At 36.3% G+C, this 22960-nt stretch overlaps 1 protein-coding gene across 1 annotated transcript in view; it reads right to left on the bottom strand.

Moving 5' to 3' along the window:
- Positions 1-469: 469 nt before the first annotated feature.
- adora2b (adenosine A2b receptor) overlaps positions 470-22960 on the bottom strand; it is a 25722-nt gene continuing 3231 nt past the window's right edge. The window contains exon 2 of the mRNA XM_028465828.1: positions 470-3199. Coding sequence (XP_028321629.1) covers positions 2488-3199 — 712 coding nt within the window. The 3' untranslated portion in view covers positions 470-2487. The remainder of the gene's footprint in view (positions 3200-22960) is intronic.

Here is a 22960-nt window from a genome sequence, read left to right as displayed (position 1 = left end):
GAGAGGCAGTAAAGCAGTAGAAACTGGTTTAACTTAAACACCATAAGTGATCACACTAATGTAGAAATCATCAGAATCTTTTAATGCAGTGTTCAATAAGTGTAGGCTCCCTGTAGACCCCCCCCCCCTCCCCCACACACACACACACACATTTTTACAACCTAAATTATTCTGATTTTGTTTAATAAGCACCTTTTTTATTAGATGTCAGTTTCAAAATGTCATTGCATTATGATCAGTAAATGCAATATTTTATTTAAAGGTTTAAGCATTGAAAATGTTTTCATGACACTGTCGGGATCAAATGGTCGGGTACGTCATCGGAGCTCAGCTGGAGGATTGGGAATGAAGGAAACAAGGATGATTTAAAGTATAAGATGAAACATATTATGGCAATATGTCACTGTTTGGCTCAATGTGAAGCAGCTTAAAATATTCTGTGAAGCTAGAGTCTGTCCTCAGTGAGCATTGGTTCGATCGTCCCTGTGGATGTGTCTCTGAATCACCTCGTTATTAATCAGCCACAAGGGGATTGTTTCATATCCCTCGAGGCTTTAGGAAATAAATCATTACTTAAGAAAAGTAATATTTCGTCTCTGTTTAATCTGACTCATTTTAATTAGGCAGTAAAGACTTGATATGCAGGAGATGTCTCTGGTTTTGATCATTCTCCACAGACAGGAGTGTCAGGAAACACTAATATGGAAAATCGTTATTTTGTGTATCATTATGTCTCTATAGCTAGCTCCAGATCTATTTTCCTATCCTGAAATAATGAAAACCTACCAAAAATCTGTTACCGCATAATGACTATTTTTGGTTTTCTTTCCAAACTTTAAGCTCATGTCACTTAGTCTGAGCTCTAGTAAAACCAGAGCACTTACATGCATTTTTCAAACCTCAATTTATCTTCAATAACTGCTTCGGCCAAAGTCACAGGTTTATTTTTCTAGTTAAGATTTAACACACGAGCTATGCTGTGCTTTAAGTAGGCCTCTAGCTTAAGTTAATGGTATCGGATCTCCCCAATGCTTTATTAATGTGCGTATAAGGAGCTAATATTTTCACCAGCGTTTGTCTGTTAGCTTAACGTACTTTGACAAAAAAATTGACCCAAAGATAGACCTCACCTTAACGGACGATTTTGGAGGAGATCTGGTTCACTATACATATTTGTTTGAAAAAATCAAGAAAATCCTCTCATTATTGGAGAAATTTCAAAGATTCATATTTGTGTTTGTAACTCATGTTTGGTTGGTATTTCAATTACTCCAGCCAGTTTCACCAGAAACAAATCCGGATTGCACATTCCAGTGCAATTTTTTAGAAAAAATGGGGGATTCCATACATTTGGAGCGACTGTATAATTATTAAAGGGGATATACATTTCTTTTAAGCCTTTAAACTGTGAATGATCATGATACCATGATCAGGATCACTGACCCAAATAACTGCCAATATCTGGTAAAAAGGGGATTTGGCTCTCGGTGGAGGTTTGTTCTCTCATCTCATTATTCAAATCACATTTTGTAATTATTTTTACGCAAGGATTGGTAGAGGAAGACTTGTTTTTCTTTATTTTAAAGTATTTTTAAGCCTCTAAAAATCCTTTACCAGGTCTCTAAACAGCTTGATAGAAACAAAATCTTATTTTGTTATTTGATGGTCATTTCAAAGTGTTCTTTTAGGGCTTTTAAAGTGTAAAACTGGTAAGAATGTGACCAACAGGCCTTTGAATAAAATCTTTGTTTTTATAAATATCTTTGTGTTCAAACATCTTAATTGGGAGATCACTGAATCTCCTTGACAGGCTGAATGACCCACAACTTTGTAATTCCTGGCATAATGGCAGCACAAACATCAACATTCCATGGAACATCAGAGCTTTAAGGTCAAAGGTTCAACTCAGTCTCTGCCCACCCTATATACATTTAAGCAAAATACTAGATTTTTGTGTTGTTCGATTGTGTGATTGAGCACCAGGATCAAATATTAAATTGATGATCAAGCTAAATCTTAGATTTCGAAATATTTGTACACATTACCACACAGTGATGCGTAGAAAATGCATTAATCCTAACAGTTTCAAGGAACAAAGATAACCACAGATAAAGACTGTTGGACATGTATGGGTCCACATATAGATCTTACCACACACAAAGTAGAGATCGTTACATTCTTACGGACATGGTCCTAAAATAAATAAACAAAAAGAGTTACAGAGGAGAGAAAGTTGGAGTGTTGAATGAATGATAAATATCTGTTTGTGTTTGGATTCTGGTCACGGTCCTTTTTATCCAGTTAGAATGAGCTCATATTAAAAGTAAAAATCCTTAACAATACAAAACATTAGTGAGACATTTCACTGCCTGAGTGACGAGACGCTTCATGGTCCATAAATAAAGATGCACATTCACGACTTCAGTTCCTCCTCACATATCATAATGTTCTGTAAACATTGTCATAAGGTCTGCCTCCCCTCGCTGTCTATAGCAAAGGGTCGATAGTCATGTTGATCTGGTCTCTGTTGTATCTGCTGCCATTGGAGCTCAGGTACAGCTCCTCCTTCCGACACAGGAAGTGTTGGGCCAGGATCTTACGAAAGGTGCTCCTGAAGTCCTGGATGCGGTAAGCGTAGATGATTGGGTTGACAGCAGAGTTGGCATGAGACAGAATGATGGCCACATGCATGACGATCTCTGGCTTCCTTAGCTCATTGTAGAATAGCGTAAGGCAGTTGAGGATGTGAACAGGAAGCCAACAGATGGCAAAGAGTCCTACGATGATGGAGAGAGACTTTGCTGCCCGGATCTCCTTCTGCAGGAGGCTGTGGTTTTGGCTGTCCCCGTTCCCAACACACTTGAGTTCGATCTGCCTCAGCTGCTTCCGGGCCACAGTGAAGATCTTCAGGTAGATGCCGAGCATGATGAGCAGTGGCAGCAGAACACAGACGAAGAAATTAAAGTAGACCATGTAGTGCATGTCCACCACACTTTCAAAGAAGCAGCGAAGCTTGCAGCTTTGCAGCAGGTCTCCTTGGAAATCAGCATCTGTACTGTTCTCTGTCCAACTTTCATTTCCACAGACTGAGTACTTGAAGTTCCATCCAAAGAAAGGAACGAGGCCAATGACAAAGGAAAGGATCCAGAGGATTGCAATGATCTCCCTGGCTGTTTTCCCCGTCATCAACTCCTTATACCTAGAGAGAAGACACAAAAACAAGACAAGCTTGATTCCTGATGTCCTTTATGCTAAATGCCACATTATTACACATACACTTAAAAGGTACAAGCATAGAAATACCTGGAATTAAAGCTGCTGAGCAGCAATGGGGTCAGATGTTTTTTTTCTTTTTTTTTGCCAAAACCAGAGCAGCTGTTAACGTTTGAAGGAAGATTTCAAACATCTTTTAAAAATTCAAATTGCTTCCAGACAGCATGGAGATGTTGGTCATTTGTTTTCAACAATGATTTATTGGCTCCATAAGTGAAGTTTAAAAATGATATTTTAGCAGTGACTCCAGTTGTTCACATGAGATCAAAATTTAAAATGCTGCAAAAAAAAAATTCTGTTTTTGAGGTAAATTTCAGATATTTTCCATACATCATTTACAATGATTCCAAAATGTCTTTTTTTATGAAGATTGAAAATGTATTTAGCAGGGAATATTAGTATGTTTAGATTACTGTGTACAGTCAAGCATTTTGATGCACTGTAGGCTCAATTTTACATTGTTTGTGTAGGACAGTCTGAAGATGTGCTGTAGCACGTCTGGTGTCAATTGAGCAAAAATTGTGGGATACGATAGCTTTAATAAGTTTAAAATCTGTATCATATATTGTTCATTTGTTGTGAATTTTCAAGGTTTTGAACTTACAGTACAGTAAAGTATAGATAGTCTCACAGTGGGTGGCTATTGCGAGTCCTGTTAGCTATAAAAGTAACTGTGTTACTTAAAACCACTCATAAATGTGTAGGTCTATATGACGACATGCAACCCACGGAAAAAATGGTAAATGGACTAGATTTACGTATATAGCACTTTTATTACCACTGAAGTAGTCCCAAAGCGCTTCAGCTCCTTCACACACACACACACACACACACACCAATGGGACAGAGCTGCCACGCAAAGCGCCAGTCAACCATTGTGAGCATTAGGGTTGTGTCTTGCCCAAGGACACTTCAACAAATAGACAGGTGTAGCCCTGGGATCGAATCTCCAACCTCTCGATCAGAAGACGACCCCTCTACTACCTGAGTCACGATAGCCCACAGATATGGCTGTGTTTGAAATGACATACAAACTTAATGAGTATATACTGGCTACTATATACTATAAGTACAGATAGGAGGATTTGGATGGGTCGTTCCCACTGAAGTATACTTCCAAGTTTCCTAAGATATATTTTGAACCTCCAATGACAAAAACCTGAAAAACACACTGAGGCTAAATATCTGTTTATTCTCTACCTTTGAAAGTTCTGGAAACATTTTAAGTGAGAAAGTGACTAAGTAGAAATATCAACATCTGGTCATTTGATCCATAAAACTCACGGAAACACATTTCATGCTGACATTTTGAAGATTTTCTCTGTGCTTCTGATAAAACTTCAAAACAAGAGCCCTATTTACAAAATTATTTAAAACTAATGGAAGACAAAAAGAGATACTTTTGTTTTGAAAAAGGGATGTTTGATTTTTAGCTTGAAACCGGTCCGAGGACGATTTGACGTCCCACATCATGGGGCGATTGAGCATGACTAGTGCGCCCACCTTGCATACTTCTAAAAATGTCCTGATATAAAATACATTGTCTTGCGTACTCAATCTTTCATACTATCTCATGTGAACGCACTACATACTCAATTTGCGGAAATTGGGTGACTGACATTAATGCTGTTCCCATCCATTTTTATATGACAAATAATTAAAAATGAGCACTCAGAATAATCAATGTCACTACAACTTAAATCTACCTTTTAATTGTATCTTACTTTATTTTTTACATAAATTTTTTGTGTAATTGTGTGTTTTTTTTTTTTTTTTAAATTATCATTTATTTTGTATTGGTTTTTTTTTTCTGAAAAATATTTCTAAAAAAACTGAATTTTAAAAAATTAAAGTGGAAAACATGGAACAGAATTTGGAAAAAAATAAAAGGGATTTTATAGGGCCCTCATCATAACACTGAGTTAGCTGATGTTGGCACGGCTGCAGCTTGGCTAGTGCTGCTGCTGGGGGGTCTGCGCAACCAGTTTTAGTCAAAAATGAGAAGGGAAAATTTGCTATATTTTGTTATACTTTCTCAAAAAAGTTTAATAGTTTTTATTGTTTACAGGTGCTGCTAAATTTTGTTATACTCTGTCAAAAAAGTGTAATAGTTTTAGTTGTTTACAAGTGTTGTTAAATGTTGCACTACATTTCACTTTTTAAAAATACTTTGCGTACTGTTCATAGTTTGTATTCTCAACTTTATTAAAGGAAATTATATTTCTAAATGTTTGTCTTTTTTTTGCCCTGTGGCATTGAAAATGATATTCTATTGAGTATAGAGTTTTATTTTTTTCTCTTCCCCCTGAGTATCGATATCGAGTTTGAAATTCTAGTATCGTGACAACCTGAAGTGCTAACATATTATTATTTTGAAGTATTCTGGAGGATGAATCCAACCCCTTTGTAGTGGAACACTGGCCACTACCTCCAAATCACTGGTGTCAGAGAAATCAAGTTATATGTAACGGGATAATAAAATCCATATTAGAATGAACTTACTGTACTTTAATGTGCAGCACACCTTTGGGTGGCCCATGGGAGCTTTCCGTCAATCATTTGCATGTTCTCCCCATGCCTGTGTGGCTTTCCTTCCACACTACCAGTTAAAGAAAAATACATTACAAGCATTTGTAATGCATGTATATTTGTGTGGATGTCGACTCTGCAGAGTGTGATTAGTTTAAACTTAGTTCTATCTTAATCTGATAGACTCCAGACGAGTGAAAGAAAGCACTCGGATGTTTACAGTCGTGTAAGACTGAGATTGGAGATCACTGATTAACTCGTCCCAGCTGAGAAAAGGGAGGCTGTGTTTGTGCAGCTTCTCACTGCGGCCTTTCTGACACATAGCAGGACAAAAACAACGACAGTAGGCAGGAAACGTGCACCTCAGAGCCAATTTTATGTGGCTGTTTAGTCTTTCAAAGGACAAAAGACCCAAAACAAATGTGGGAGCAACTGTTAACCTTTGACCTGCTAGAGGAACAGCCTCGTCTTTGTACTTGCTTAAGATGTTTTACTTCAAGCTGCGTGATGTAAGAGTTAATCAGTTCAGGTTTACCCATTTAAAAACAATATACTGTATTAGGTGAATGCTTTTAATTACATTTTTCTTTAAAGACAACTGTCTTCTCTTCTAGTCCTATTTTTAACTTTAACTTAATTTGTGTTTGATATACATTAATAAAGCAGTACATTTTATTTAATTTTATGTAGCATCAGTAATTAAAGCTTTTTGAATAAAATAAAATGTACACATTTTCAATATATTTTTCCAATTTATTCCATTTTCAAACCTTAAAGCAGCAAAAATGCAACAAATTACAGAAATGCAACAAAACTAAAAAGTGGTCAAAAGCACAGAGAAATGTTGCTGTTTTAATTAACGTTAGTTATATCTGCAGCAACAAATTTTTAAACATAGACGTGGTAAAGAAACCAAAAGGTAGCATCCTGTCAAAAAAAAAAAAAAAAAACCAGTAAATTTTCCGTATGGGTCCCTCTTTATTCACATAAATCCATTTATCCACAAACTCAATGTGTTTGTGTGAAGACTAAAAACACAGTGATGAGATCGAATAGAATGATTTATTTTTAATGGTATAAACCACATTTTCTTTAATTTGCTGGAACAAAAATAGAAGCTTGTGTCTTTGTAAGTGCTTGTGTGAGCTGATTTGTCACTGCTAGTTACTTTAGCTGTGTACCAATGAGATTGAAGTGGTTGGTTACATAACAGTGGGAGGTTGAGGATAGTTTACCGCTCCAGAAACCTATTCAGGGGTAGGCGGAGCCTGACAAGTGTAAAAATACCAATAACATTATATAGATCTGCTGAAGTACTCAACAATTGGTGTTTATTTCTATTTCAATCATTTACCGGTAAGTAAAACAATTTCTGAACATACACATTTCCTGTTTAGAAAGCAGAGGCGGAACCTGTGATGTAGAATCCTTTTTATGCAGCAGAGTTTTAGTTAAATCATTGCTTAATACTGTTTGTGAAATAAATATATTGGAAAACATAATAAAAACAATGTTTAGATATTTTGCCCTGGTTGTCTTAATACATTTTTCAATCAAAATTTGAGTAAATAAAGAGATTATTAGACTGAGGAGAGGTTATTAATCTTTGTGCAAACTGGTAAATATGACAAGTCCCTTTATTATTATTTTCTCCATACACATACAGTAATTGTTAGGGCTGAACAAATAAATCAATTTAATCGATAATCAAATTTGTAGATAATTAAAAAAAAAATTTTTCAACCACAGTTTTTCTGACTTTTTTGAGTTCCGATGTGAGCCCGCCCCCTCTTTGTTTACATGTGTTTATTCTTTGAGTAGGTTATATGTGTGCCACAGGCATGTTTAATTTTTTTATTCGCTCTATGCTGAGATGCTGAGGGAAGAGTTTTTTTTAATTGTAATGTTATATATTATAAAACTTGTAGTTATCTGATTTCTTAATCAGAAAATTGAAGCTACTGTGAAGTTGCTGTTGCAATTTAACTTAAATCTGGGTTAAAGCTTGAAATAGTTGAATAACAGAGATTCATTTACTTTTTATTTTGGGATTGTTCTATGCATTTAAACTCTTGAGAACAATCACAGCAATAAAGTTGCACTTTTGACAATATATCTGATGTCTGCAGTGATTTTTATGTGCATGGAAAAAAAAATTGAAAATCGAATACATTTTTTTTTTTTTCAGGCAAAATCGCCAAGCCCTAGTAATTGTTTATTATTATTTATTGATTTTGTCTATAAGGCATTGTACGTCACTGCCACTGTCATGTGTGAGTTAAAGTGATGAGTTCAACTTTGATACGTCTTTGTGTGTGGAGCTAGGCCAGCCTTAATCACTGTGATGTCGTCCTGTTTGTCCCTGTGATGTGAACACGGCTTGAAGCTAAACGTGCACGTTCTTTAAAGGGGCCGCGAGGAGCGAGCGCATGATTATGACACACACACACACACACACAAAGCCAAACTGAACCGAAGAGGTGCCACATCTAATCAGCCTGATCTCCACAAACTGTGCAGAAGGTTCTACAACTTTAGCTGACACATGTGTAGCAACATTAGAGTGAAAAGGTCACGTTTTCACTGTTTCTGGGCAAACTGCTCATGGAAAAGGTTTGTCCTTAAATGTATCAGTCAAAGAAATGATAACCTGATATTCAGGGTTGGGGTCAATTACATTTTTCAGTTACAATTCCATCTTCAATTACGATTACAGTGACCAGCTGTTTTTCACAATTACAGATAAATTACAAATATTTTTGATCCTCAGAAAGCTAATTACAATTAAGTTCTCAATTACTAAAGTTCAATTACAATTAATCACAATTACTGAGCCTGAAATAAATAACCTAATAAAAGTGAACCTTCTTCTTCAGTTAGCATCTCTTATGATAACAGGTCCTAAATCAACTGTAAAATACACTAAAAACTAGGGATGTAACGATTCACTCAACTCCCGATACGATTCGATTCACGATACTGGGTTCACGATACGATTCTCTCACGATTTATTTTACAAAATGGGACTGTAGACAAATTTTTTTTTTGGGAAAAAAACTAGAAAATACTGTACTATTTTCCTTTTATTTTTCATTGTCAAAAGAATTCCTTGATAAACTATTCAAAACAATGCAATTTAACTAAAAATAAATCTTGAATGAAATAAATAAAGGAATAATACAAATGAAAATGAAGCCTATTAATTTAAATTCTGGTTCTATAATAAACAATGCAAAACTGCATAATAGTTCTTTTTCTTTTAAAAGTGCAACTGAAAATGTATTTTGTGCCTTAACAATTGGACAAACTGTTATTGCACTGATTTACGTCATATTTGTTTGGACCAGCAGAGGGCGCTGGTAATACAGTGGTTGGTTGGCATGCAGATATCTTGCAGTGAAGAAGAGAAGCTATGCTAGCAGACAGAGCTAATAGAAAAACGTGACTTTTATAGATATTCAAGTAATGCTACAGATATTCTTTCGGTGCTAAAGGGGTAATGAATCATTTATTAGCATATTTAAGAGTAGAAGGTGGCCAGAAAGAAAGTATTAGCAGACTCCGCCCGCCGCCTACACTTGTGGATTAAAAAAAGTACTGCGATTCAATTTTCAGAAAATCGATATCAACCGTGATACCTATCAATCGATTTTTAACTGCCTTGTGATTAATCGTTACATCATCTAATTTATTTCCTATCTATTGTTACCTTGTTAGGCTTCCTAATCAATGAAAATACAGGTTTTAATATATTTGGTGTGGGCGTCTGAGCCTTTTTTGTGTCAGTTTATCCCTCAATTTCAATTCTTTTAAATAGTAAAATGTGGGATATGAAACATATTTTAATGATTGTTAACTAAATAATAATAATAAATATAATAATATAATATATAATAAAGTATATATTCATACACGTGTAGAACATGTGTATAGAACTGTAACATGGTTCCCCAGTTATGCGTTAAATTATAAATGACAATTTTCATAGAATTTTCATGGCAGTTACAATTACAAAGTCAATTATCTAAACTCAATTACAATTTCATTACAATGGCAATTAATTATCAATTACGCAGTTACAGTTATAATTGACCCCAACCCTGCTGATATCCAATCAAGTTATCTATTTATTTTACTCTATATCAACTATTGAAGTCGTCCATCTTAACTGTGGCTCATGAACAGTTAATGTCATGAACACTGAGTTAAAAAAAACCCACTGGGATTGATTTTATTAGAGAAATCGCTTGTGTTCCAGTCCATTAGCAGTCTGTGCTACTCTCACAACCAACACTAATGTTAGCCACAACACTTCCTCCACTTCAGTGATCAGCGTTGAGCTCAACGGACAGAAAGCTTTTCAGATGCACACGACCAACAAATCAGATTTTATCTTTGTAAAGTAAAAAATACTGAGGAGCTCGAGGGTCTATTGAATACGAGTGAATGGATGTCACAGTAAATGTAATATCAACACCCTGATGGAGAGTACCACCTGTAGTGCCATTGTGTATCCCTAGGCAGGGGTCTGAAACCTTTGCTCTCAAAGGAGCCATTTTGCCTCGTCTCACCTGGATTAAAGTCCTTTTGGAGCCGGAAAAATACCTCATCAATGAAGACAATACAGTGTATTAAATTCTACACAGTTAAAATAATATCAAATAATGTTATGAGTTAATGTATTTGAAGGGCTACAAAAATAACTTGAAACTTGATAACACATGATCATGTCAGTCAACACATGCTAATTGCTAATTTCTTGCAACATATCAAGGATGCATATTAAGGCGACATGTTGGCAATGAAATAAATCTGTCCCCACACAATTAAAATCTCTATTTTCTTTCAGAATTGTGTTTTTGTTAATTTAATTATCTTACCAGGGATTTAAAACTTAAGGTTAGTCACAGGTGCAGGAAAGTTGATGGTCTGTAGATGTTACAGGAGGTGAAGTAGGAACGTTATTGCACAATGTGATTTATTTTTAGGTTAACCAATTGTTTTATCATAATTTTATTGAAGTTAATGTCGTTAATCATCAATACCATCTGTAAGAAATAACACATCATTATTTTAATTTTTTAATTATTATTAATTTAATTTTTTTTTTTTTTTTAAAGCTACAGGAAGCCATTGTAAAAGAGTCAAAGAGCCACATGAGGCTCCAGAGCCACGGGTTGCAGACCCCTGCCCTAGGGGTACACTTACCCCCATTTGAGAAACACTCGATGCAGGACAGCCGCTCTCAAGGACAGAAAAGGTGAATCGCGTCCTACAGCTGTGTTAATAATGTATAATTAATAGGGTTGATTTCGGATCAAAGTCACATAAACATGTTGAATTTGATAATAAGCCAGAGAGTGAGAATGGAGCCCGTCTCACGTTTTGTGTCACGTGTCGTCTGCTCTGGTGTCAGAGAAAAGTGTGATGAAGTGGGTTTAAAGTTTGCATAACACAAGTAGGAAGTCAGTGTCATCAAGGCAAAGAAGAGAGGAGCAGATAAATAGGATGTGTGTGTGTGTGTGTGTCCATAGGGCGGGCTGCCCAGTCGTCCCTGAATAACAGCACTGAGCACAAAGAGGAAAGCCTCCAAACTGATGCAAACTCCACGTTAGCTTTACTTCCTCCTGATCACAAAGACTCACAGGATGGTTTCCCACAGACGCTGAAACACACGCTGTCAGAGCGGCTCAGAGGATTAGCCGTGGCATGACGACAGCACGCTGGCATCTGTCTCTGCTGACCAGGTCACACATGCTTTTAGAACACCATGCAACAGGTGGTTGTTCACACTCACAGTCCCACACTTTGTGTTCTGATTGTCTCACTGAATACATTACATAGATAAGAAAAGCAAAGTACAGAAGAGAGTTTGAACACAGCTGTGAATTAGGGCTGCACGATTATTATGAAAGCCCAAAATAGTCATAATTAAATAAATAAAAACATTTAGAAATAAATACCATTTTGGTAAATAACAGACAAATATATAATATGGCCATTAAATTGTTAAATAAGGTAATATTATTATGAAATACATTTATCATTCTTTATTATCTAATAATTACCATTTTATTATAGTTAAATATTTCTTAATGATTATTTTCCAAGATTTTATAAAATAAAAAACTTTTTTACAAAGTCAATTTTTATTTCATAATAATTTTTCTCAGCAGAATGACTTTGGTCTGTCAATCAAAGCACATTTGATGACATTTCTAGTGATAAATGTACCATTAAATTTCATAGTATCTAAGTGGTTTATGTAAACAATATTTTCCTCACGTACATTCTTCTGTGGTTGCTATGACAACCTTTGACGACAAAAAAAAAACTGGAAGCCAAACTGTAACTCATTGGAAACAATTACAGCTCTCATCAATAGTAAATGAGCTTGATTTATATAGTAATTTAATGCCGACACTGACGTAGTCCCAAAGCTTCACATATCAAATCATTCACCCACCAATGGTCCAGAGCTGCCATGCAAGGAACCAGTCGACCACTGGAAGCAATTTAGGGTTCAGTTGCCCAAGGACACTTCGACAGGTAGGGTTAGGGTTACTGGGATTGAACCCCCAACCTCTCAATTAGAGGACAACCCCTCTACCACCTGAGCCACGATCGCCCTAATCAATTCACCAAATCACTCAAAATGGTTGAGAAAGTGCCTGATTTGTTATGCAGCAGAGCCCACATTTTAAATGTAAATATCAGGTTAATTTAATCGCGACCCTACTGTGAATATTTGTGACCCACAGAGGATGTGAAGATGTGAGCTCTGTGTAACTGTCAAGAGGAAGACTAGAGTTTAATCTGCTGCATCTTCATCACTCACTCTCGTTAAATGAAACACATTTTCTGTTACTTTTACTTCACAGTTTTAGTGCTTACACATCATTTCTCTGTGTATGTTGCCTACAGTGTTTATTGGTGAAATGAGTCTATATTCATTCATGATTTAAAAAGTGTGGTGTTTTTAACATTAAGCAGCTGCATCAGTGTTTTTGTGAGTGAGGGACATTTTACAGATGATTTATTATGAATAAAGCTTTTTTTTTTAACTCCCTGCCCATCTGCTCTTTAACCAAATGTTACTGATATTTTGATACAAACATAATCTGTCAGAGACGACGAAGTGTGTCTAACATGAGGTAGAGTTATATGTATTTATCCATCCTATTTTTGAAGTCATCCATCAGTTATTAATTATTAACTGCGGGGACAAGCAGAGATGTTCCCATCCATATACGTTGGACTCAGATGTTTGAGATAGTTTAGACCTCAGAGATCAAAAGCTAGAACTAAATATGTAAAAAGTTTTAAATTGTTTTGTTCTCCACTTTAAGCACTTGGTTTTTTATCAATATTGTCTGAAAAGTTTCATGCATTATGAGGTGTAGAGTCCTGCAGACGGACGCATAAAAGTGTTTTTACTTCAGTCTTACTGTGGTTTTTTGTTTCTTCACCAGAGCAGGAAGTCTATTTTTTATCGCAGTTTGTTTTCGGTATTTCCCATGATATCACCTCACTCTGCGAAACTTTCAATTTCGCTCTTTCTGCGTAAGCCCCAAAATAAACGTGCAACATTTATTTGTTGCAACTTTTTGTTCGTGAAAACACCAGAAATGTGTTGGAAAGTCAATGTGGCAGAAATTTAGAGGAAAACACAGTAAGAATAAAGTAAAAACACTCGTTTACGTCAGGGTTGGGGTCAATCATGGCGTCATTATAATTGTAACTCTAATTTTAAAAATCTGTTGCTGTCATAATTGTAATTAAATTGTAATTGAGTTCAGATAATGTGTAATTGGAATTTCCATGAAAATTCTATAAAAATTGTCAATTAAAATTTTACACAAAACTGGGGAACCATGTTACAGCTCTATATACAGTTCAACACATATGTAACTAACAATTATTAAATCATGTTTCATATCAAGCTCTCCCACATTTTACCTTTTAAAAAAATTCAAATTTACACAAAAAAGGCTCAGACGCCCACACCAAAAATATTAAAACCTATATTTTCATTGATTAGGAAGCTTAACAAGGTAATAATAGATAGGAAATAAATTAGATGATAGATATTAGTTTTTAGTGTGTTTTACAGCTGATTTAGAACCCGTTATCATGAGAGATGCTAATGGAAAGCTAACACAAGAGGAAGGTTAACTTTTATTAGTTTATTTATTTCAGACTCAGTAATTGTGATTAATCATAATTTAACTTTAGTAATTGAGAATGTAATTATAATTGACTTTCTGAGGATAAAAATTATTGTAATTGAAAAGAATGCTGGTCACTGTAATTGTAATTGAGTTGTAATTGAACATGGGTAATTGAAAGCGGAATTGTAACAATTCTAACCCTGATATGCATCCAACGATAGAACTCCACATCCCACAATGCAATGCCAAAACTTTTCCTACAATGACAATAAGAGAGTGTTTACACTGGAGATCAACACAAACTTTCGAGCAAGAAGGTTCTGGGTTCAAGTCCTGGAGTGGACACCTGGGTCCTTTCTGTGTGGAGTTTGCATGTTCTCCCCGTGCTGCATGGGTTTCCTCCCACAATCCAAAAACATGACTGAGGTTGATTTGAGTCTCTAAATTGTCCATAGGAGTGAATGAGAGTGAGTCTGTCCAGGGTGTACCCACGCCCAGTGCCCAATGTGGCCGGAGATTGGCACGGGCAGACCCCCGCAACCCTGACAAACAGGAATAAGTGGGTCTAAAATGAAATGATCTTTGATTTATTGATCTATGGGGCCTACACTAAGCATTGGAAACTTTGAATCTGACAGATTACCAATGTCCTGTGGGGTTCCTCAGGGCTCTGTTCTTGGACCTCTTCTGTTTAGCCTTTATATGCTTCCTTTAGGACAAATTTTACAGAACTGTAAGGTTGATTATCAGAGCAACGCAGATGACACACAACTATATCTATCACTGAACCCAGATGACTATGGTCCCATTGAGGTGTTGTGTGACTGCTTAGAAAAAGTAAACTGCTGGATGAGTGAAAACTTCCTTCAACTAAACTATGACAAGATGGAGGTGATTGTCTTTGGTAACAAGGAAAAGAGGACTGCTGTCAGCAATTATCTTGAGTCTCGATCTTTAAAAGCTAAAGACCAAGTCAAAAACCTTGGTGTTCTGATTGACTCAGATCTTACATTCAGCAGTCAGATCAAATCTATCACAAAAACAGCTTCTACCACCTAAAGAACATCTCCAGAGTGAAAGGTTTAATGACTCAGAAAGATCAGTAGAAACTGGTCCATGCTTTTATCTCCAGCAGACTGGACTATTGTAATGGTCTTCTGACAGGAATCCCCCAAAAGAGCATCAAACAGCTACAGCTGGTTCAGAACGCTGCAGCTCGGGTCTTAACCAGAACAAAGAGGTCAGAGCACATTACTCCAGTTTTAAAGTCTTTACACTGGCTCCCAGTCAGCCTCAGAATAGACTTTAAAGTTCTGCTGCTGGTGTATAAATCTGTGAATGGGTTTGGTCCAGAATACATCAGTGACATGTTAGTCAGGTATGAACCCAGCAGGTCTCTCAGATCTATGGACACAGGTCAGATAGTGGAGCCCAGAGCTCACAGTAAACATGGTGATGCTGCTTTTAGTTGTTATGCTGCAAAGAAGTGGAACAAACTGCCAGCAGAGCTGAAGTCAGCATCACATGTGAACATTTTTAAAACAAAGTTAAAGGCACTTTTTTTCTCTACTGCGTATGATTGAGAGAGATTTTTGGTCATGTTGTTGATGTAATGTTTGTTGATGATTTTACTGACGATTTTAAACAATTGAATGTTTTATCATGTAAAGCACATTGAGTTGCCTTGAGTATGAAATGCGCTATACAAATAAATTTGCCTTGCCTTGCACTATGTCTTTATTTGATAAAAAAGATCATTTAAAACATCAGTAATATGTTGTACCCCATAGTTCTCACTGTTTATCTGAGTAAAGACTAAGAAGTCATGAAAGTGATGAAGCAGAAGTCAGTTTAAAAGGGAAAACGAGGCCTGAGCGCGACTTCAGTATTAATGATGAAATTGAAAGGTCACAGGACAGAACTGTGTGAGGGTGTTTTTCTGAGAGAAGTTAACGTTTGGGAGTGTTTCAGTGGGTGATTGGTGCTGTTATCTCACTGGGCTTCAAACATCTGCTGCAGGCCTTTTCACTTCCACAAAAGATATCTGTTGTAACACTTTAATCTGAGACACAATCGAGGATTCTGAGGCATACGGACCGTCCATACTCACATAAACAAGCAACAGAAACTAAAGCTCATCATACATGTATCACCAGTGTTGGGAACGTTACTTTAAGAAAGTAATTAGTTATAGTTATTCACTACTTGATCCAAAAAGTTGACTTACTCTATAATAAAAGTAACTCATTACCAAGGAAAATAACTATTTTGGTTACTGTTAAAAAAAAGTTGCTATATGTCAAAGAATTCAGATTTTTTAGATGCGTGTGTTGTTGTGAGATGCTGCATTAAATTTGAGTTGCTTACAACGAATATTGACAAAGTCTTCACTTTTTGATATAATGAACACTTCACATGTACGTTCTTGCCTTTGACCACAATTAATCTAAAGTAGTGTTTGTATCGTCACCTTAAAAATGACAACTTTTCATCAGACTGCTCCATGCTCACCATCTCTGCTGCTTCATCAAATCTGTAGTGGTTGTGTGTGTGTGTGTGTGTGTGTGCTGGCACGTGTAAAAACACTGGCTCTGATTGGCTACCATGAAACATGACGCTGCCTTAGCCAATCATAATCGCTCACCTTGTTTTGAACCCACCTCCTCACTACAGCTGCGTATGAAGCCAGGAGTGCTTTCGGTAACGCCGTTACCTAACGCCGTTATTCCAAACACTGCGTATCACACACTGGTACATGTGGGAACTGAGCTTTTAAAGCACACTGTAGAACACATCAGCCATTGTTGGGAGCTTTTTACACCATTTTCTCAGTGAACATCAATGTTTTCAGCCTGTAAAGTCAGTTATTGATAAAATGAACTGTGTTGCTCTACAATTTCTAAAAATAGAAACACAAATGCATGTTTCACAAGGCATTTGGTTAGTGACATCCATCTCAGAGGGGTGACTGACAAACTATCTGCCCATGCCAGTGTGTGAATTTAATGGAAATGACAGCACAGCTGAGATAAATAGGCAAACCTCACAAGAGGCCAACAACGCCACACAGTTAGCAGAGGATTCCCATCTGTTTCAAAGTAATAAAAGTTTTGAAAAGATGCTCAAGTACTGTATGTATCTTTCGAAACACTGAGGATATTTACTCCCTTTGCAGATTCCCTTTGTTTGAAAACAAGAGGCTCACGTTTAAAAAGCAGGAAATCAGCAAAAGCTGCAGCTTCCGTTTTAAAGAAGATAAAGCAATAAAACAAAGCAGTTTGAAATCAGGTTCAGGTTTGGGGATTTGTATATATAAGGACTTTTAGTCACTTTAACATTAAAAGTCATTTTAATTTAAAAGCATTCTAATGATATCACAGAGCAGTATGTGTACGGGTGTGTCTGAATTTGAATAAAACACTGGATTTTATTTAAATACACAGATTTTTAATGACAAATAGATTCTAGATATGAGATATCTAGTAGTATTGTCGGTGTGAGATTAGGGATTATTAAATCTTTTCACTCAATGTGGTTATGAGTAGTTTATAAGATCATTGTTTGCACAGAGGCCACTCGATTCAATACCTAATATTAAATATTACTAATCATATGTATGAAAATAAAATTATATCTCTGAGTCTAGAAAGGACTGATTGTTTTCTTCATAAAGCATACAGATGATATTCATATGACATGCCAAAGTCAAAGGCTGCGTCTGAATAGTCCCTCCTATCTCCTTTCCTATCCACTTTTCCATAACCCTGTGGATGACGTCACATGGTTAAGGAAAGGTGTTAGGAGAGGAGTTAGGAAAAGGCGATCACGTTTGTTTTTACAATCACACGCACTTCAACTCTGACGTAATAATCCAACGGCCGCAAAGGTTCGTGACGTCTGCCGTAGTGAAAAAACTAAACATTTCCAAAAATGGATTAAAAGCTAATTTATAACATTTTCTGCTGATTTATTCTCAAAAAATACAAAGTTACCGTAGGCTACCACGCTACAAAAAACAAAAGTCAAACTAAAAGAATGTCACATTGAGAATGGTTGTTCACACTCACCTTCCACTCACTAATATGAATTATGCTGAATAAAACATAAAGTGGATAAAAATGTCTCTGATGATCTTTTTCTTGAACCAGAATTTCTGTTTTATTTCAGTTATAATCTGATATTATGTCTTACATATAATAAGATTTGGGTTTTAAATTATTTAAAGTTGTTCAAGGCATATTATTGCATTGGTAATTTACATAATCTTCGTCCCTGGTCGGTCATCATGACTTTTTGTGAGCTTTCTAGTGTGAGTGTCCCTTTAAATGTTGTCAATAAAAACTAAAACTGCATCCCGATAATTTCTGGTATTTATCGCGATAACGATAAAAATTACAATAAATAAAAACAACAAATAAAAGACATAATTCCCAACTTAAAGTGTAAACAAGCCCTTACAAACACAAATACATTTGAATACATCAACACCAGACACATTAAAAAGGCTACAATAGCTGCTGATATTTTATGGAATGTATTTGTGCATGTGGATGACTCTATGATCATTATTGTATGTAATTCACTTATTTCCTCACTTAAAATGAAATTAATTAAAAAAAAAAAAAAAAGCACATGAAATGCAAAAATAACTCCAATAGTGTTCCTACTGCTGCTGAATCTGGTTTATTTTATATCTGATCATGAGTTACATAGAGTTACGGTTGATAAATGTATCTCTGATTTTTTTATAATTAAACCAGATCCAGTTTGATGATTTAATCATTCAGGATATTTTGGTGTAATAATCAACAATAGTTACATTAGTCTGATGGGGTCAGATTTGTCTTGTAAAACAATGCATTTCAAGAGTTGGGACGGGTGAATAGTGACATTACTATTTATGCTAACATTTATTTCACACAACGTGTGACACGTTAGCTTTTATCCTTCCATACAACCTTTATGAGTTAAGCAGAATGTGGGATGGCAGGAGATGAGCAAAGCAGGTCTGATCAAATTTCAAATTAAAGTGTTCTGCTTTGTGTTTACATGGAAATAGTAATTCCGAATAGAGGTTTACGTAGAACAAGTTTAATTGTCCATATACTATTCTGCTTTAGATCTGGGGGTTCTGCTTGAACAGGGGGCGAACGTGACGTATTCAACAGGAAAAAAACAAAACAAACCTTTTCTTTTCAGCTACAACACATAATTACAATTTTATTGTAGTTTTGAAGCAGCAGCTCGACAAAAATTCATTTCCGTCAGTTGAGGAGAAGAATGGAGATAAACGACCGTACTTTGGTTAATCAAAGCCAGCGGACAGTGTAACAGCTGCTCTAACCCATCTACAGGAGGTTGAGTAAGAGGAGAACTTTTGGACGACATTAGTGAAGCTCTATGTCCTGGTGCAGGGCGTCATGTCCCCAATGAAGCCTGTTTTGTTTGCTAATGTCAGTGTGTGTGAATGTGTCCGTTTGTGTGTGTGTGTGTGTGTGTGTGTGTGTGTGTGTGTGTGTGTGTGTGTGAACGTCTGCATGTTTATGCCTCCGTCCATCTTCTCTTTTCGTTACATTCATGTCTTCTAAGGCACCATCTTGGATTATGTCGTCACCAGCGCTCATTGACAGGATGAGCATGTGCCGAACGACCAGAATTCATTTAAAGCGAAATGAATGTATACAAGATTAAGGAATTATTCCATTGGGAATTAAAATCAGAATAAACCAACTACTTACTTTGGATTGAAGTTTACTTTGGAATGGCCATTTTCATTCAGAATAGATGTTTACAAGGTCAGGTTTAATCTTTTTAAAGATGATTACATTTGTATTCTGAATTAAAGGAGAAATAACGCTCTCATGTAAACATAACCATTAACTTTAGGTTGATCCCAACTACTGGTAACTGAACAGGTGTAAGCACTTACTCCGTTTACAATCACCTTCATTAATTCTAAGCAGTGCAATGACTGACCCTCTGTAATCAGTTTACATATATCAGTAGATTACACTACAGCACAATAGTAACATCACATTATACTTTTAGCACAACCATATAGCTTAGAGCTAATTCAATTTGTATGTCCCACCATAACTCCCTCTCCCTTGTTCTCCTCCCCCCACTAGGGTGCAACACTGCCCTCTCTTTTCCTCTAAATAGGGCTGCAATAACATAAATGTACATGGGTGTTTTTTGTAAGAAAAAAACATGCATAGTTGTCACAAAAAATATTAACACTATACATAAAGTTAATCTTTGATAGCACATGCAGCCAATGATGAAAACGGACTGATCGTTGTTATTAAAATGAATGGATGAACAATTGGCAGCTGCATATACACGTTGCTTTTTTTATGGCATCATCAGATTTCACCTCATAAGTATATCACCTGTTAATCCTAAAGAGAGATATTTCAAGATGAAAACCTAAATTAAACTTTTACCTTTTAATACCCAACGGTGTGTGTGTGTGTGTGTGTGTGTGTGTGTATAATGTGGTGGTTTTTGCTTATATTCGATTCATTAAAATATTTGTTCATTTGTGGGCTTGTAATTGGAGGGTCACTGGTTTGATTCTCACCGTTGCCATCACTGTGGGATGTTGAGCAAGTCCCTAAAACCTAACTGCTCCCTGGGTCTAAACTGTGGCTGCCCACTTCTCCTCAGGCATGGGTTAAATGTAGAAAACACATTTTGTGTATGTCGCTGTACATATATGATGAAGATGGTGCGGACTCACCAAGATCTGAAATAAAGAGTGGTAATCCAGTTACTTCCCTAAATTATTTAGTGATGCAGTTTCCTGACTTGCTGCGCAGAATTCACTAAGATTGCAACAATGATTAGTGCATGTGCAGAAGTGGTGCAGACTGCCCCTATTTAAATGAGTGCTTTGCTCGTTCAATGTGGAGTGGAGACGTGAGTGCACAGAAGCACATGAAAAAAATCGAGGGAGTAAAATTGGAGGCAGATGGACTTCTCTGTCTGTTGCACAAACATTAAATAATGTAGAAAACTAAATAAACTAATAGAAATCTTTAAAAAAAAAAAAAAAAAAACGAGTTAATACAGCAACACAGTCTGTCAATCAGTCTGCACTCTTTGAAGATGAACTACTGACCATCATCCAGTACAGGTCTGAGCAGCGCTGTGTCACGCACACTCTCATATGTCACTGTAGTGCCATCAGTGATGATGCGTAAATTACACATCTGATCTACTGATTCTGGCCTGACTTTGATGGTCAAAACATGGAGAGAAAGGAGATCAGTCGAGCAGTGAGCCTGAAGTGATATCGATCCATGGTCATATCCATATATTAATCTCTGAGCACAGCCACCCTCTCTTTTGCTCTCTCTCACACACACACAATACACACACACACACAACAGGAGCCTTTTTTCCATCTCCGCTGTGTTTTCTGTCAACTGTGTGTGTGTCTGCACCTGCTTCTCAGTTGTACTATTTTTTCGTACTAAAACAATCACCGCGATCAGTTCCAGATTTCATGAATCTCATTGCGTCCCCTGCATTAATTTATTTGCATTTCCTCCTCCCATATTTTTGTTCCAGATGGGAGATCGCGCAGTCCAGATTCCCTGGATTTTGTACCCCTTATTAGCGCTTGGAGTGACGTTTGCACTTGTTTTAATACCACTAAACCTTTTGTGAATCTGCCCCTTAGTGCATGACATCATCATAATTGCTGAAACAACAACAGCGGGTTTCCAATTCTGACTGGAAACACTAAACAGGGGGAATCTGGAAGTTGTGGATTTGATGTAAATGCCTGTAAACACTCCAAAGAAACAAAATGGAACACATGAACATGTGTTTACTCTTATTAAAGACAAACTCAAGTCACATCACATGAGCACGTTTTATATTAAGGAAAAATGTACTGCAGAACCTTCAGGGTGTACAACATAAAACACTAGTTTGACTCATGTAGTATTAAAGACATAAGGAACACTAATGCATAATTCCTATCCATATCTAAATCAGAGTCTAAGACAAATGTATGTTTAACAAAACCAAACTCCAGTATTTGAGAAGTTCAATTTAAGTACAGAGTGCATCTCTGATTAAACTACAAAAACCTCATCTGGCATTGTGTTACTATACTGGGAACACTGGACTAAGGCTGCAACGATTAGTCGACATAATCGATAATGTCGACTAAAAAAATTTGTCGATGCAGAATTTATAACGTCGACGCACCATTTAATCTTGTAAACAATAACGAAGGATAAAAACCGGTGCACGGCCACTTCCTGGTGCAGTTTATGCATAATTTACTTCACTAAACCTAACTTTGAATTAAAAAACCTTGTTTTCTGCTTATATTAGCAATAATTATGAATAGTAAAATGCTTTCATCTACTATCAATTGTGTAATCTTAAATAATAATGTTAAATTAATAGATTTTTTTAACTTGCAGGTAATCTGATAATTTGTAATAGATTATTGTGATAGAGATATCATCTTTAAATTGTCAACTAATATACAGTACAAATCTTGGCATCACTTGTTCTTTTATAAGTGATGACTGGGAGCTCACTAGCTTGTGCCTCACTACAATGCCACTTGAAGAATGACATTGAATCCAACATTGCTGGATGGATTGAAGAAGCCGTGGAAAGGTTTGAGATCAGTACAAACAAAATTGTGGCTGTTGTACATGATAATGGCTCTAATATTGTCTTGGTTCCAAACATTTTACAAGAAAAGCATGGGTAGATGTCAATTCGCTGTCCAGGCCACACTTTGCAAATGGTTATTAATCAGGCTCTAAAACACCCTCTGATCACCAAAACACTGGGTGCAGCAAGATGTTGTTTCAAGCAAACAGAAGCAGATGGGAACCCCAGAACATGAACTAATCCAGGATGTTGCAACGAGGTGGAACAGCACTTTTTACGTGGTGACTTAAGACTGCAACACTGTCAGACCCAACAATAACACAGAGTGGGAAACGTTACCT

This window comes from Gouania willdenowi, chromosome 14 (genome assembly GCF_900634775.1).
Source record: "Gouania willdenowi chromosome 14, fGouWil2.1, whole genome shotgun sequence".
In the NCBI taxonomy this organism is placed as follows: Eukaryota; Metazoa; Chordata; class Actinopteri; order Blenniiformes; family Gobiesocidae; genus Gouania; species Gouania willdenowi.
The sequence above is the reverse complement of the archived record's forward strand: the minus strand, read 5'-3'. Positions and strand labels throughout refer to the sequence as shown.